This window comes from Engraulis encrasicolus, chromosome 3 (genome assembly GCF_034702125.1).
Source record: "Engraulis encrasicolus isolate BLACKSEA-1 chromosome 3, IST_EnEncr_1.0, whole genome shotgun sequence".
Taxonomy (NCBI): Eukaryota; Metazoa; Chordata; class Actinopteri; order Clupeiformes; family Engraulidae; genus Engraulis; species Engraulis encrasicolus.
Genome location: NC_085859.1, coordinates 18,570,563 through 18,586,283, shown reverse-complemented (window position 1 = coordinate 18,586,283; position 15,721 = coordinate 18,570,563). Strand labels below are relative to the sequence as shown.

Genomic DNA, 15,721 nt, shown 5'->3' with positions numbered 1-15,721 from the left:
CCCCAAAGAACCAGACAGACTTATAAATTACCGTAGTTGTATTGAATGTGTTAGAAGACCAACACTTAACTCACATATTCAATATGCAGTTATGTCAGCCTTCGAAACAATAGCCTATCTGTGGTTTATCAAGTTGAAACAGTGTGAAAGGAATGACTGTGTTTGAAGAGTTCAGATGCAAACCCCCCTAACTCTTTCTGAAGACCTGCACTTCTATATTTTTAGAGAACCCCATTGTTGGTTTGGTTTACATTCATGTACTTGATAAAACATGTAAATAGTTATATTACATAAATAAAATAAAAAATATGCAATTTTGACAGCTTTGCAAATGAATTATTATTTTCTGAAAAGGCACTTAGGGCGCTTTGCATCTGAACTCTTCATTTGCTTTGCCACCTTCCTTGTGTCAAGGCACGTTTAAACTGGGAGGGTACTCCTACAGCTTGGGCACCTTTTCATCCAAATACATCCTTCATGCAGTGAGTATGTAGAATACCAATAATGTAAACATTTCCAAGATCACTGCTTTACCTAGTACTTCAACCAATTCTCATTTTTACTGGCACTATAGGCCTACACTTCAAATGAATAGGCTATAATACACTACCTAATTGAATAGGATAGTGATGCTAATGACAATGTGTGAGGAGGGATATGGTAGGGAAGTTAACCAGGTGGGACATGAACCTGGGTATCCACAGGAAGGTTACCCACTGCTTCATGGTGCATCGCGTTGGTGCAACGCGCCATTTACCTTCCACTTGGCTTGATTTTTTTTTTCTTTTTAACTTGTTTTTCATGCTCATCTCATTACCCATCCCTTGTTCCATTTAGATTTTCACCATACATTAAGATTTATTTTCAACAAGTTCCTGCCAATTTCAATATCCTTTAAGACAGTTACAGATACATGCCTATTTTGCGCTGTAGACTGGCTTCACTGTTCTGCCAGGCATGTGATGTTTTGACCTTCTGTCCAACTCCTGACTCTTTCCTGCACTCATTGTTAAGTGCTTGAGGACCAACTGCTGTTTTTTATTTATATTTTCTTCATGTTAAATAAGCTCTACAAACACATGAGAAGTGACCAGGCTACTGTGAGCAGTCTCCCAAGCAATAATACCTCATAAAAGAGCCAGTCATACAACCCTCCGTCGTGTGATTCATTTTTATTAAATTTATCAAAAGAACAAAAACCTATCACAGGAAAAAAAAAAGTTTTAATCTCAGTGTGACAACTTCAATGGGTGAGACGCAATAAGTAAATCCTGAGATAACAAATCACTGATACAAAAAAACAAAAACAAAAAAAAACATACCTCTTTGTTGCTCTTTTCTTACAACAGAAAGTACAGCGACAAGAAATATTGAGGAAAAAAGTTCAAATCTAACTTTGAAGGGCAGTCCAAAACAAAAATCACCATATAAAAATGACCTTAGTAGTTTCTTCATCACTAGTGATACACTCTACACATGGCTGACATTCAAAAGTCACTGACAACTAATAGTTCTTTTCAGAGTGCACTGGAAATGCAATTTTGATTTGTCTAACAATAACCTGGTCATATAACCTCAACAAATAAAAAAAGTACTTTGTATTAGTCTTGTTTGGAAATGTTCATAAAGAGCTCTGAAAGTTAAACATACATTTCATGACTGATTACCTTACTTTAGTACAACACATCTAGCTTTTTTCTTTCTCTCAGGACACTAGAAACTATGTACGTTTTACTGTGCTGTACATATGAAAGCAAGACTGGATCTCCGCTTTTCAACGGATGATGCCACGAACACATACTTCATAACAAAAGACACATATTTCTTTCCAACATCACAAAAGGAGACATGTATGCTCAAAACAAAAAGGCACATGCTCCGGACTAATAAATGCATTAATTTAAAAGTTGTTATTAGCCGTGACCACGCAGGGCCAGCAGTTCAGGCAGACCTGCGCCTAAGTTTGCTCAAATTGCCCTACATCAGTGACGAGGCCTAAAATTGGATTTGCATGGCATAGTGGTGGTGTTGAAAGAGCTTAAACTGAGTGGGCTACATATCTACACTGCATTCTCTTCATTTGTTTTACAGAGCAGAGGTCTGAGTTGTGTAAAAATGACTTGAGGCGTCAGTAGGATTATCTTACTCGGGACTTGCTCCAGTCGGGTTGGCATTAGCTTTCAATTTGAAAAAACTCCCGCACAGTGACCATTTCGCTGTTTCGCGTAATTAAGAAACCAGCGAAATGGTCAGTGTGCAGGAAGGTTTTTTTTTTTTTTTTCAAATTGTCTGCTGAATGACCCATGGACCATCTCCGACGCACCTACCAACTGAGGTGTGCGAAAAAAATACAAGTTTAACGTTGATATTAGCTTTGGAAGCAACAGGTAACGGACTTATGTCAAGACTTTTGGTGTCTTTATTATCCACAAGGTTTTGGTGCAATTTCATTGTAGGTTTTTCCTTTTTGTAGATTTTTTAAGTGTAATTAATTTTTTGATATTAAATATTGGTGACCTTCCCAATGAAGGTCATCACTAAATATTCTGATAGTATTTCTCCATAATTTTTCCAAAATAAATAAAGCAAATCGTACAGAACCTCATGTGTGGGCATACGTTAAACAATTTGTACATTAAAATAAATTCACAGCCGGACTTCATGCTCCATTTTGATGGTAAACATAATGCACCTACACAAATCCTACACATGTATGGTTAAAAACAAATTGCCAGTGCAAACGGAAAGACATGATATAGGACAATACTTAAATATTTACCAGTTAGTATCCAAAGAAATATACAAAAAAAGCCATGTAACATCAGTCTGCAAGGCTCCGACCAGTGATCAGCAAGCCTCCTCATATTTATACAGGCCAAACTCCACTGCCTTCGCTATGATGTTCTCTGCCGACAGCCTTTGGTCCAGGTGAAGTAAAGCATCGATGAGGTCATTAATACTGGCTTTCATTCCTTGCCTCTCCCTCCACATCCGCAGGAGTGTGTACATCTTGTCGTCTGGGCAAACCGTCTCCGTGCTTCTTATGTCGTTGTCACCGAGTCCTATGTGCCGGAAGAACCTCTTGTGGAAGAGCACGTCGACTTCATCGAAAAGGTCAAAACTTTTCCGCAGTGATTCGTCTCCTTGAAAAACAAAGAAGCAGAAAAGTCTTGAATGTGGAACACATTTTAACGCATGAAATTCAACAAATCATTAATGGCCAAATCATTAATTGCTGGAAAACAACTACATTAAAACACTGATCCTGATCTTACCATTAGTCGGAACTAGCCTCGGAATGCCATTGTGTTCCACAATCTACGACAAAAAGGAAAATATGACATAAAACATGTTCCTGTATAGAAGCAAAATGACGCACCTAGCTATGCTATACCCAAACTCAAAATACAAGTCACCGTGAACTTAGAAAGTAGCCATGGGAGCCAAGGGAGATTGTCTCAAGGTCAGAAGGTTGCAGGTTCGACCCCACTCTTACCTCTCCCATACGCCTCCATCTATGGCTAAAGTGCCCTTGAGCAAGGCACTCAACCCCACATTGCTCCAGGGACTGTAACCAATACCCTGTAAATAACTAAGCCTCTTCAAATAAAAGCATCAGCTAAGTGTAATGTAATGTAAAATATTTCTTAGATGTCAAGAAAGTAAACTGACTCCTTGTGTGCAAACCATCTACAGAAAAAGACCTGACCTTGACCTAGTTTATTAAGAAAGAATATGCATCTTACAACAGTATTTAAATAGCTTGTATCAAACCTTACTGATTAAATGTTAAGAAAACAAAGCATCACAGCAGCTGGCAAGTCAGAGGAAAGCATTCTATGGCTCTGGCATGAACACCAGTGGAAAGGCAGCGAGATTAAATCACGGCATAGCAATCTTGTCAGCAGAGGCACAGTGTGGCTGCCCCTTCGCCATTCCTACCCAAGCAGCGGCCCAGCTAAATCTAGCAATGTCATCAGCTGATCCCAATCTCCAAACAGCTGACCAGATGTGCAATGTATACACCTGCAGTTAAACAGTAGAGACTGGACACTGGGCCGCCTGGCAAACCTTTACGCCAGACACACTGGGCCTTTGTGAAACAGAACTGCCTGTCCTTAGATAAAATATAGACGTGAAACAAACGACACACAGTGTAAAAAAAAGCAGAAAGCGGGAACCACTGAGGACACTCTCACCCGAATGAGAGGCTGTATCAGCGGGTTGGGGGAGAGGGAGCTGCTGTTGCTGCTGCTGTTACAGGCGCCACCGCTGTTGTAACTCCAGTTGCCGTTGGTGCAGGCGATGGGGGGTTGGGGCTGGGCTTGGGTGGGCGGCACTACGCAAGGCAGCGGGGCTGGTGGCAGCGTAGGCGGCAGCGCGGACAAGCTGGCTTGCGAGGAGCTGGCCGTGTTTGGGAGGCTGTCCCCCAGGCCCGTGTCCTCGTCTTCGGGGGAGGTGGCCGAACCCACCAGCTGCTTCAGGGGCCTGTGCTCTGGCTCCCTCATGGCTGAAAAACTCTCCTCGCCCGTCTCACTCGGCACCTCAAGAGACATTCGTGAAAAGTGTTAACATCATTTGAAAAGACTATATACAATCCACAATGAATTATGCGCTGTTGACTTTGGTTGATGTTCGCTTGTGAGTGGGACTGAATGAGTGATGAGAGACTATCATGGTTAATTGTATTTTGAGAATACCGGTAGCCAATTTGTACGGGAAATCCTGTTAGGCGTGGTGGTGAGGTGGAATACAAACATTATACTCACATTTGGGAAACGGTTAATAACGGCTAATACACGGTTTATTCAGTGGACATTCAGAAAATATGTTAGTGTCAAGGGTGTGATAATGGGAAAGCAAATATATTTACCGACTTTCCATGGGAAGCATGTTTTCGTCCAATTGCATCTGTAAGAGAGGATACATACTGTATTGTGACTTCATCCACAACACATGTTCAACATGGAGGCTACCATGTTATGTGTGGACAGACAAGAAATTACAGTATCTAGATACAGGGTTCCCACTCTAACTCAGATAGAAAATTCCATGGTATTCCATGACTTTCCAGACCCAAAACACAGAATTTCCATGACCACTTCCGTAAAAAGTTTTTTTTTTTTTTTAGTTTTAAAAAGTGTGTATCTTCACCCCTCGGGCCATCGCATTGCCACCGCCAGACTAAAGAGGGCTTATTGCATCCTAGAATGTTGCACATTACAGCGAGAAACCAAACCCTCTCCTAGCGTTGTAGTATAACCAGTAATGAACAATGTAATACACGAAACAAAAAAGTTTTTGCTTCTACACAATTGATAGGATAATTCCATGATATTCCATGACTGTGCATTCAAAATGGTAAAATCCATGACTTTCAATGACTGGAAAAACTTTTAGGAAATTCCATGATATTCCAGAAATTCCATGACCCGTAGGAACCCTGTAGATATTCATAATTTAAAAATGATTTCAAAATAAGCATTTTTATGGGAAAACAGCAGTATTTTAAGGCTGCGTCCCATTACTACCACTTCCACTCGTTTTTTCCCCCTAACACTTGCTTTTGCATGTTCACATGAAAGTGTAGGAAATTTAAATTCCCCTTTGACATAAGGCTTACGTTCTAAAAAGTAATTTTCTGGCAATTTGTGTTAGCCCATGTTACATTTGCGTTAACCCATCTTTTTTTTTGTCCTCCCTAATCCTATTTTTGACTGGCCCAGTATACCAGAATGCAGTACAGTATGTGAGCCAGCCAGAACATCTTTGACCTGAAGGGCTCTGACTTTTATACAAGTCAGCAAGGCTTAGTGCTTTGCTGTGCTAGCCCTTACTGTTGTCCGTGGCCCTCCTCAGGGACAGGCTTTCAGACTCTAGAACAAGCTGCTGGTGGAAAAGAGAAGAGTCTGACTCAAGGAAAGTGAGGGACAGGGGGGAAAAAAAGAGTGGAGATTGAGGGCAATGGTTAGTGCAAGTGATTTCGATGGTGGTGGCAGACTGGCCCTTGACACTCAATCTCAGGCTATGGGAAGAAAAGAAAAAAAAAACATCTGCAACAAATTGACAGCAGCCTTTCAACAATTTCACAAATCGGTGGCCTATGTGGTGGGGATGTCATATAGGGTAGAGGTAGTTTGGGGAGAGAAACCCAGTGTCTTGCACATACTGTCGTTTGCCTTGAGAGATAATAACGATGGCTGCTCTGCTCTCTCTGCTTTATCTGTTTCAGTGTGCTCACAGTCTCTGTTTGACTTGCTGAGACCCCTGGGGAATTTTGGAGGTGGCTAGCACAGAGCCTGGGTTTTAGCTTGTGGGAGTAGATGTTTTTGGTTCCATAGAGTTCTTGTTATTTTCTTTTCGCTCACTCTGTGCTTATCACAGGGCCCCAAGGTCGTTGAGAGATGGAGGGAGAACAGATAGCTGTCGCCTCAACTCCCCATCACTGTGAATTCTACTGAACTATTTAGACTAAAACTTTGCCCGAAACCCATGACTAAGAAGAATACCGTCTATGAAGTTCATCCAAGTTGATGAAGGAAAAAAACATTGTTAGCATACCATGTCTTTAAACTAACTTGAAAAATCCCAAACTTTCCTCTCCATGTGTGTAATGATGGATAGGTAGTTGTTGTGTGGCAAGTGCATGCCTCTTCTTCAGAAGAACTCAGAATGATAAGCTTGCGACGGTGTTAGCATCCCCATATTTCAGCTCACTTGCCAACACATTCAGGTGCTTCCAAACTGCTGCTAGTGGTGAAAACTATTGGCAGGCCGAAGAACACATTTTGTTTCAGTACCGTTCGATGCTTCTTGCTGATTTTGCTCATTGGCGTTTATTGGGCTCCATTACAGCCAGACACCGAGAGAATGAAATAATAGAATTAAAGTGAAATCACAACAAACATCTCATTAGGGGCAGGTAGTGCCCTAAACCAGCTGCTGTTGTGGGGGTTCTGCTCAGCACAATCGATCACTTTACTTCAGGGTAATTAACATTTCCTTGAATAATTAGCCCTCCTAACTCGTCCTTTCCTCCATTCATTACTTATAAAACTGTGTACTTTCTTCGATATGCCCCAACTGGGCCAGGAGAACAATAATGAAGGTAAGCATTTCTTATGGTAGTCTTCTTTTGGTTAGTTGGCCCATCAGCATTTGTTTAGTTCCACTGGGGATAAAAGGCTGTCCCCAAGGGTAACTAATGTTGTCATTTTGATCAGCATGGAGACAGCCACCGAATTAGAAGTCGAAAACAGGAAGCAGAGAGGACAACATTGGCCCCATGCCCACACACACAAAAAATCAATGCGCCGACATGACGTTGAATAAACTCTGATTACAGCAGCAGAGTTGCTACAGAGGAGCATAGCAATATGTGCACGATTCTCTCCACTATCCACTAGTACTTCCATCTCAACTCCGAGTTCAGCAAATGTGGGCAATTGTCCATGGCTCAATTTGTACGCATTTGCAACGTCCACTTCATTCACTGTAAATGTGGTTGACCCTTTCCGCAGTCTCAAAGTGTCACATGATGCAAGGTTATTTCTAAGTGAGCATGGGAGAATGCTAAATGTTGTTTAGACAAAAACCCAATCCCTATAAACAGGTTTTCAAAAATGACCAGGAAGCATGCGGATGACCCCGCTACAAAGCTACTCATAATTGGTAACAACAGTTATGCACTTCTACCGGGGCCTATTGAGAGTCAAGCCAGTCAGCTGTAGATAAAAGAATTTTCATTCACACAACGCAGAATGGTGGCGGGGTGGCAAATAACTCACGACTCTGCTTTTACCACAGCTAAAAATCACAATCTATATGCTACTGACCACAGCTGGGTGCCATGCCTCTCCATTTTTGAAAAGTATTAAGACATTTGTATTCAACAACACCATAGGGCAACAGAGGTCCTCTGCCCCGAAATGATGCTTTCGATATGTGATTGCAGTCAGTCCCCAACCCACATAGAGAGCATATTGCTAGATACCACCTGCAGTGCATTATGTTAATACAGGCATTAGTGATTTCACTAATGTACACCAAGGAGCTTTTGAGCTTCGATTCACCGAGCAGGGGGGGATCTATACGTGATGTCAGTGAGTTTATTGTGCCTCAGCAGGCTTTTTACACGAGAGAGAGAGAGAGAGAGAGACAGAGAGAGAGAGAGAGAGAGAGAGAGAGAGAGAGAGAGAGAGAGAGAGACACAGAGAGAGAGAGAGAGAGAGAGACAGAGACAGAGACAGAGAGAGAGAGAGAGAGAGAGAGAGAGAGAGACACAGAGACACACAGAGACACAGAGAGAGAGAGAGAGAGAGAGAGAGAGAGAGAGAGAGAGAGAGAGAGAGAGAGACAGAGAGAGAGAGAGAGAGAGAGAGACAGAGAGAGACAGAGAGAGCAGATTTAGTGATGCACATTATGATCTTACCTCTCAATTTTTGTGGCCATTTCCTCCTCAAAACATAAATGGCTATGCCTGCAATCACCAGCAACGGTAGCACAACGCAGACGGCAATAATCACTGCTAAAAGAAAATAAATAATTAAAACTACAGAGACAATTCTGACCGAAAAATATATATTTTGTAGCAAAACCAAATAGATGCATTGCTGCTGCTCTGTCTCAAACATCTACTTCAGGAGCTACCAAAAGTTATGAACAGTACAATCTTTTTTTAATACTTAAATATAATACTTAAATATAATATTTAAAAATAGGAAAAGCTTTTAATCCATGTGAAGTCAAATACAGAAATGCTATGGCAAGCTTAAAATATCACTCCACCATTGACTGCTTTCAAGCTACTTAGATTAGATTAGTTGGTGAGGTTGACTATTGTGCATTATACTCTACAACAGGGGTGGGGAACCTATATTATGTCTCGAGGGCGGTTTACGGCCCTTGAGGCCATCGTATCTTAGCCTGGTTCTCACCGACGATGCGTGTGTTTATTTACACAAACTACTGTCTGGTAGCACTGCCGTTTACATGCTCTTCTCGAGTCAGAAAATAAATGGTGCATTTATTGCAACTCACCACCAAAAAATCCCTCCAAAACCGTTTTCTGTTCATCTGCAAAGAGTCAATATAGTTTAAAATCTGTCCTGTGACTCATCAATGTGAGCTGCCGTTGACATTTAAGTAATAAATGCTCTGTTGATTTTCTAATCGAGAAGAGCATGTTAATGGCAATGCTAACAGACGGCAGTGTGTGTAGCTCCGCTCCACCAGGGGGCTCCGGAGCTTCACACACGCACAGTCAGTGAGAACCAGGCTAATAGTATCTGGCCCCCCCCGACATATTTTAATGTTATGCAGTTTCACATGAAATATGAAACGTTTTGTATAGAAATGTTAGAAATTATATTTGCAATATAATTGAGTTACATTTTCATTTTACATTTACAAGTTTAAAATTTCAAATGGCCCCTCGAATGAAAAAGGTTTCCCACCACTGCTCTACAAGAATGTATGATAATCAGGCTGATAAGGGCAAAAAGCTCATTACTCAACTGCTAGAAAATGTGTAATATCGCTTAATGTAAGTTTAAAAAAGAAACAGATGGATTAATACTCATGTAAAACAGTGCCATAGCTCTTGGCCACATCTATTAAGTTGAGGTAACTGTTGGACGGATAAAAACAGTTGGCGACCCCTGCTTTATGCAATAAGACAAGAGGATGTGGTGTTTTTGCTTCGCCAGTCAAAAAAGGAATTAAAAAGTATGGAAAGCTACCTGTGGTGTTGACTTTGGCTTTCTTATCACAGATGGTGTTAGAGGTGGAGGTACAGCGCTTCTTCTCAAACTCATCCTCTTTACATCTGTCAATTCAAAGAAAAAGAAGTCAATTACAGTATATGCTTAAACCACGATCCAACCAACCTGCTCAAGCCCACTTGCCTTGTCTTAGGACTCACTACACCGCACACATACTTTACTGCACAACATCTGGTAGCATGGTATATTAAAAGGGGACTATTCAATCAACAATTCAAGTCTGAATTCTATTTGATCTGCATCATAGCCCAGAGAGAGAGAGAGAGAGAGCGAGAGAGAGAGAGGGAAAGCAAGAGAGAGAGAGAGAGAGAGAGAGAGAGAGAGAGAGAGAGAGAGAGGGAGGGAGAGAGAGAGAGCGAGAGGAGGGTGCAGTTATACATTCCTTTTGATTTACACTTGGTACACTGGTCTTAAGGAATTCTGTTTGTCTCTAATTAATAAAAACTTACATTTCTCCCTACTGCAAAAGAGGAAAAAAGTGCAACCTACTTTGAACATTTCTTGCACACTTCGCAGGCATGGTCAGGAAGACAGAAGGTGCCCTCTCTACACTGGCACTCCGTGTCACTGGTGCGGGAGCACGTTTTTGTAGGCACTTGATCTGTAAACATGGCACATATTACATGTTAGTTTAAAAAAAAAAACTAAACTTCACGAAGGAAACATTTCATACATATTAAACAAGCCTGCATCTAACAGTTGTATACGACTGCAGATGATGTTGCATTGCCATGTTGGAATACCATGATAAAGAATAGCAGAGAAACATAATCCATGCAGGCTAATATGAAAGTAGTGTAACTTGTATTATGTATTTTCCAACATTTTGTTCACTTTTAAATCCTGTTCAAAAGGTATGTGTTCCTTGTAGCAGCACGACAAGACTAGCAAGCCAATTTCCATTAAGTGCAACTTGTATTATGTATTAACTTTTTTTCCAACATCTCGTTCACCATTAACCATGTTATACTAGGGTGGTTTTGTGTCTTGTAGTGGCACAGCACAAGACTAGCGGGCTGATGTCCATTAACCTTGTTGAGCAGGGGTGCCATGGGCCAGGAAAGGAAGGCCGTTAATTACAGACTCTGTGCATCCGTGATTTTGGCTTTGCTGCCCCTAATGTCTCACATGACCTTGGCGGAGCGCTGGACTCCCAGCTAATTACGTTTCCCTCCTTTGATTTCTCAATTGAATTACACTTTTGTAAACGTGCAAGACAAGTCGTTTGGTTGTTACGGTCTTCATTGACAGCATTGACTCCTATCTGTGTCCTACTACTTATTGAGCTTTAGGAGGGAGGAGATTCACTTTTCATCAAGGATTTTGGGGGCAAAAAAAGGGCAAAATTTAACAAACAGGAAAAATAGACTCAGGAGCCTAAAGAATTAGATGGGTCTAGAATAAGTACAAGGAGGAAAACACCGCCCATCTTAGCTACAATTCAATTTAGAGTTATATTGTGTTAAAATTCCAACTAAAGCTCAACATGTGGTTGATCATTGTTAACTATGCATTCGTATCCACTTAGTAGACAAACACATTTTTTTCAGGTCATCCCATAAGTAAGTATTTTAAATGCAGCTCAGTCACCACGTTTCTCACTGCTAGTCGTACAGTACTTTAAGTCTTTGATTCGCCATAATTATCCTACAGGGAGGAACAGCAGTGGCTGTGATTATGCAACCAACCGGTGGCTTAATTCACAACAAATTATCCCACTTCCTCGTGCCTGCCTCTCACTATGGCTGATGTGGTCTATCATACTTCTCTCTGCCTCTGGCGACTTTGCCAAAAAAACATGAGGAATATAAGGATTTGTTTGGGGCGTAAGGTTTACAAGAAACAACAACACACAACAACAAAAAACTTTAAAAAAAAAAAAAATGAAAGCAACATTTGAACCATGTACTGAAATAATGGCGGAGCAGGCAAGACAATGTGGAACAAAGCCATTTGGGAAAAGAGGTCATCAGGTAAGACAGCCTCTCCCATGGTTTGCCAAGCTCACAAACACAATCACAAACAAAACATGTGCATGCACACACGCACGCACACACTTCTGAGTCAAATTTGGCTCAACTAAGCTAAACTAGCCAACTCATACCTAGTTTAACAGTGTGAGAACCCCCCCGAACCACTTCAGAATTTATTCTGTGGCTAAACATCTGTATTTACACCAGCAGCAGCTAACTTTCTCTGGTTTTTAAATCACACTTTCTATTATACCATACTCTACCCTGACCTAGCAGGACAACACTAATTTCAGCAGTGCAGCAATAAAGCATGTGCCCAGTGTATCTGAAGCCTGTCTGGACTGTGCTTTACTGCTGGCCTATTTACAATAACTGAGAGAACATCAACAACAATGCCTAGGCAAGATTCGTACCTACTTCATGCTAGCCCTCCATGACACATCCCATTTTCTTATGTCATAGGATGTGAAAGAAATCTGGTGTGCTATTGCAGTATCTTTTTTTCTCTCTACAGTTTTACTATAGTGTTATTGCAGCATCATTGCTGTTAATGCAACATTTGGGACCCCAAAAACAGCATACTGCAAAATACCACACTTTACTGTAAAATACTGCACGTTACAGTATTTTACTGTATTTGTTATTACAGTTATTCTTACACGCTTTCCCCATAAGGCCGCATTTGCCATGGTAGCCTACTAATTTTACATTCCGGTAATATACTTGTAAAAATGTAGCCAAGATAATTTGGCTCCATGTAACTTGTAACATATTTTTGTTTTCATAAAATCTGTCAATTGTCTTGTTTGTAGACCAGTTGTGTTGTTTGTTATTGAGTTTGACTGCTGCACTGCAAATTACATTGCACAAGCGTATACTATTGTAGGCCTACAGAAAAACACATTCCCTCCTCTACATATAGAGATACAACACAAAAAACAAATGTCATCAATCAAATGCCTCAACCCCTCCAATCTGGTTTAGGCCTACAGTTGAAATGAATCATGATAATAATTGTACATTTAAAAAAAAATGTAAATGAACATCAGATTCCTTAACTCCTCGACATTAGATGGTTATTAGATAATTCCTGAGCAGCATCACAACACTGCTCACATAGCCTACACACACAACCGAAAACACCTCTTGGATAAAATGAGTCATGAAGCATGTTGAAGCTGAACTCAGTCCTCCTTCCTTGGTCAATCCAAAATAGTCAATACAACAGGACTTGTCAGGATCAAAACCTGCATTTGTTCAGTAGGCTGCAGTGATTTGTAGAGGTGAGACGTGGAATATGATGAAACTAAGGTTATACGGAGTGAGGCCAAACTGGGTCAACACTGCCCCAATTTATTACGTTTTTCCACTCAAGAAAAGGGGCAGTAGCCTAGTCTACTAGAAAGGCAACCTTTTCCCAAACACACAGAGACAAACATCCTTTCATAAGAACCATCCCAGGCTAAGCGGGGACCCATGTCAGTAGCGGTTTGTAGGCCTGCGCGGCTACAAATGTAGCCACTGTTAATTAATGTATGCATAATATAAACTTACCCGGGGGACACTTGGTGCATGATAAACACTGCGTTAGTCCATTCTCGTGTTCAGTGTACGTATCGTAATCACATGCTTCACAAGTCCCTTCTTCTAATGTTCCAGAGCAATGTTCCTTCACGTAAGTGCCTAATGAGACAAATTGGACGCATTAAACACAGCAGAAGGGCAGGCCAAAAGTAGACCAACCGTCGGTAGAATAATTCCATAATACGCAAGGAAGATACTTTTACGCACACTATTTGTTTTTCGTTTACGCAACACAGTATAAGTCTTTTATATAGATTTTAGTACCGACCTGGTGGACATTTTAGACAACAAAGGCCATCGTGTGCATACGCTCCTGCTTTGCAAGAAATGCCTCGAACTGTCCGATTCAGTCGAAGATTTTCTTTTAGTTCTCCAAGATGAAGTGTCGCAGCGGCGAAGTAGATGACCCATAACAAGACCACAATCTGAAACTGACGAGAACAATATGCATTTGTCGGATACCCCACCTCGTTGAAGTTTTTTTCGTTCGAAAATAAAGTTTAAAAAAACTTTAAACGGATGTGCATGACATGGCTAGCCTATATTTCTCATTTGCATACAAGTTTGCTATTCTATAGCGCAACAAATATATCTAGACAAATACAACGGCAAAATGAGGCTCACACCACTAAGCGTTATCTTTAGGCCCAGTCACGCATATCATATTATTTAGCCTCTGCTCGCCAAGTCCGAGCCTTGAAATCCCAGATTTTCGGTCACAAACCTACCTGGCCGCTTAGTCGCTTCATACTTAATCTCGATATCTTCCTCTTACTGACATTGTACAACGCGCAGAACAACTTTTCTTTGCGATATAAAGTGTTTTCTTCGACTTTTTACGAAGATTGAACAGCACGTTCCAACCGGTTCCAGCCCAGGCGCATAGCTTTCTAACATTCATAAACTTCCGGAGAAGCTCTGGGACAAGCTAATGCACCCGCCCCACAAACTTATCAGTGCGTCACAGTAGGTGAGGCCACAGTTTGGGAGGAAAAAAGAAGGGAAAAGAAAGGAGGAGACACTCGAGCCGCTTGCACATGAGAGCATTTTAAATAGCCTATTCCAAACACAAGCGACTTTGTGGATAATGCGGGACAATTCGTCTTGTTTTAGACTGTGTCCTTATTGTATGTCTACAGAATCCCAGGATGAGCTAGTAAAGCTTTTTGGAGTTTTTGGGAGTTAGTCTACAAAATAGAGCTCTATGGTGTCAACCTCCTTGTGTCAACCACCTGAATGGAAATAAGGGTAAAAGTGTATTCGCCCTGCATTTATTTTCTGAGTGGGCTTATACTGCAGTTGCTTCACAGTAAAAACCTGCAGTGTGAATTCAAAACTTAGATAGTTCTCTGGGACCCATTGCACTCTGGAATAGGCATAGGCTATGTTAAATTAACTCTGTAGGCCTAGGCCTACATGTTGAATTAACTATTTTTTTCTGAGTATGCATTGTAGGCCTACGCTACCCCCCTCACCCCACCAATTGACTCACCACCACCCACCCAAATTTCAATGCACTTGGCCATCAGCTATTATCACTCTCAACACTGGGGCCAGAGAGGAAAGTTTGGCTGGTTATCTCATGACTTGCAGGCTGCACTGAAGTGATATTCTGCTGGCATGTCACCGTCAGTCATAGGCAGCCACACTGCAGGGAGGCGGAAATGTCTTAAAGGACTCAGCTTTGTAAACACTCACCAAGTCAGAGAGGAATTTCATACCAGTGTGAAAGAATGCCAGGGGAAAAGTGACACTTTATCGTGTTGTTTGTTTTTCCGAGCACTTTGATGAGTGTATAGGCCCAACTCAGCAGAACATATTTTGGTGACACTCACTTTAGCCTTAAAGACACTCACTGGGTAAGATTTCCTTTCCCCTCCTGAAACTGGCCAGGGCTGAGAAGAGAAAAAATACGATATCCAGAACTATGTCCATTGCAGTCCTGTAGGCTATGTCACAGTGAGCAAAAGATAAGAAACAAAAACAAAAAACATTAGTATCCTATCTACTGTATGTCTGTGATGCAGTGAATAAAATGGACTCTGCATTTATGTACATGTAAATGTAAAAGTCAACAGTAAGACAAGAGGATTATTTGAAATTGATAGTGGTGGATTAAGCCCATTCATCTGTGAATAGTCAACACTCTTTTGGTTAAGAACATTATACACACCTTGTCTTTACTGTCTGGACTGTGCAACCTAGTGTGTGTACATGCTGTCTGCTACATTGAAAGCAGAGGTAAGCTACTGTTGACATTTAGGTGGCCAGGCAGGGCTGCTGCAACCACCACCCTGTTCTCTCTGAGTCATCATCCACGCATTCCTCCACTATTGAAGCACTACGAGCCTTGGCAGTCAGGTGACTTTGACGCCTCAGAAA

The 15,721-nt window shown here is 41.3% G+C and overlaps 1 protein-coding gene across 5 annotated transcripts; it reads right to left on the bottom strand.

Annotated features, from left to right (window-relative positions):
- Positions 1–1,157: 1,157 nt before the first annotated feature.
- Positions 1,158–14,268, bottom strand: hdr (hematopoietic death receptor). Of its 5 annotated transcripts, none has more exons than XM_063194908.1 (11): positions 14,068–14,268; positions 13,608–13,770; positions 13,310–13,438; positions 10,272–10,383; positions 9,741–9,826; positions 9,040–9,075; positions 8,432–8,527; positions 4,874–4,911; positions 4,473–4,544; positions 3,276–3,318; positions 1,158–3,143 (listed from the first exon to the last, which is right to left on the bottom strand). In XM_063194908.1, exons 1-11 carry the CDS (start codon positions 14,086–14,088, stop codon positions 2,848–2,850), a joined length of 1,092 nt encoding a protein of 363 aa, XP_063050978.1. In that variant the 5' UTR covers positions 14,089–14,268; the 3' UTR covers positions 1,158–2,847. The 5 variants fall into 5 exon arrangements, with proteins under 5 accessions (XP_063050978.1, XP_063050974.1, XP_063050975.1 ...); XM_063194904.1 differs by having other exon boundaries at positions 4,200–4,544; positions 14,068–14,266; XM_063194905.1 differs by having other exon boundaries at positions 4,200–4,544; positions 8,432–8,524; positions 14,068–14,266.
- Positions 14,269–15,721: the final 1,453 nt, after the last annotated feature.

Coding starts and splice junctions, on each gene's coding strand:
- hdr (XM_063194904.1), bottom strand. CDS start 14,088: ATGAAGCGACTAAGCGGCCAG. Junction 13,771..14,067: donor TGAAGCGACTAAGCGGCCAG/GTAGGTTTGTGA, acceptor TGTTCTCGTCAG/TTTCAGATTGTGGTCTTGTT. Junction 8,528..9,039: donor TTTGGAGGGATTTTTTGGTG/GTGAGTTGCAAT, acceptor ATTTTCTTTTAG/CAGTGATTATTGCCGTCTGC.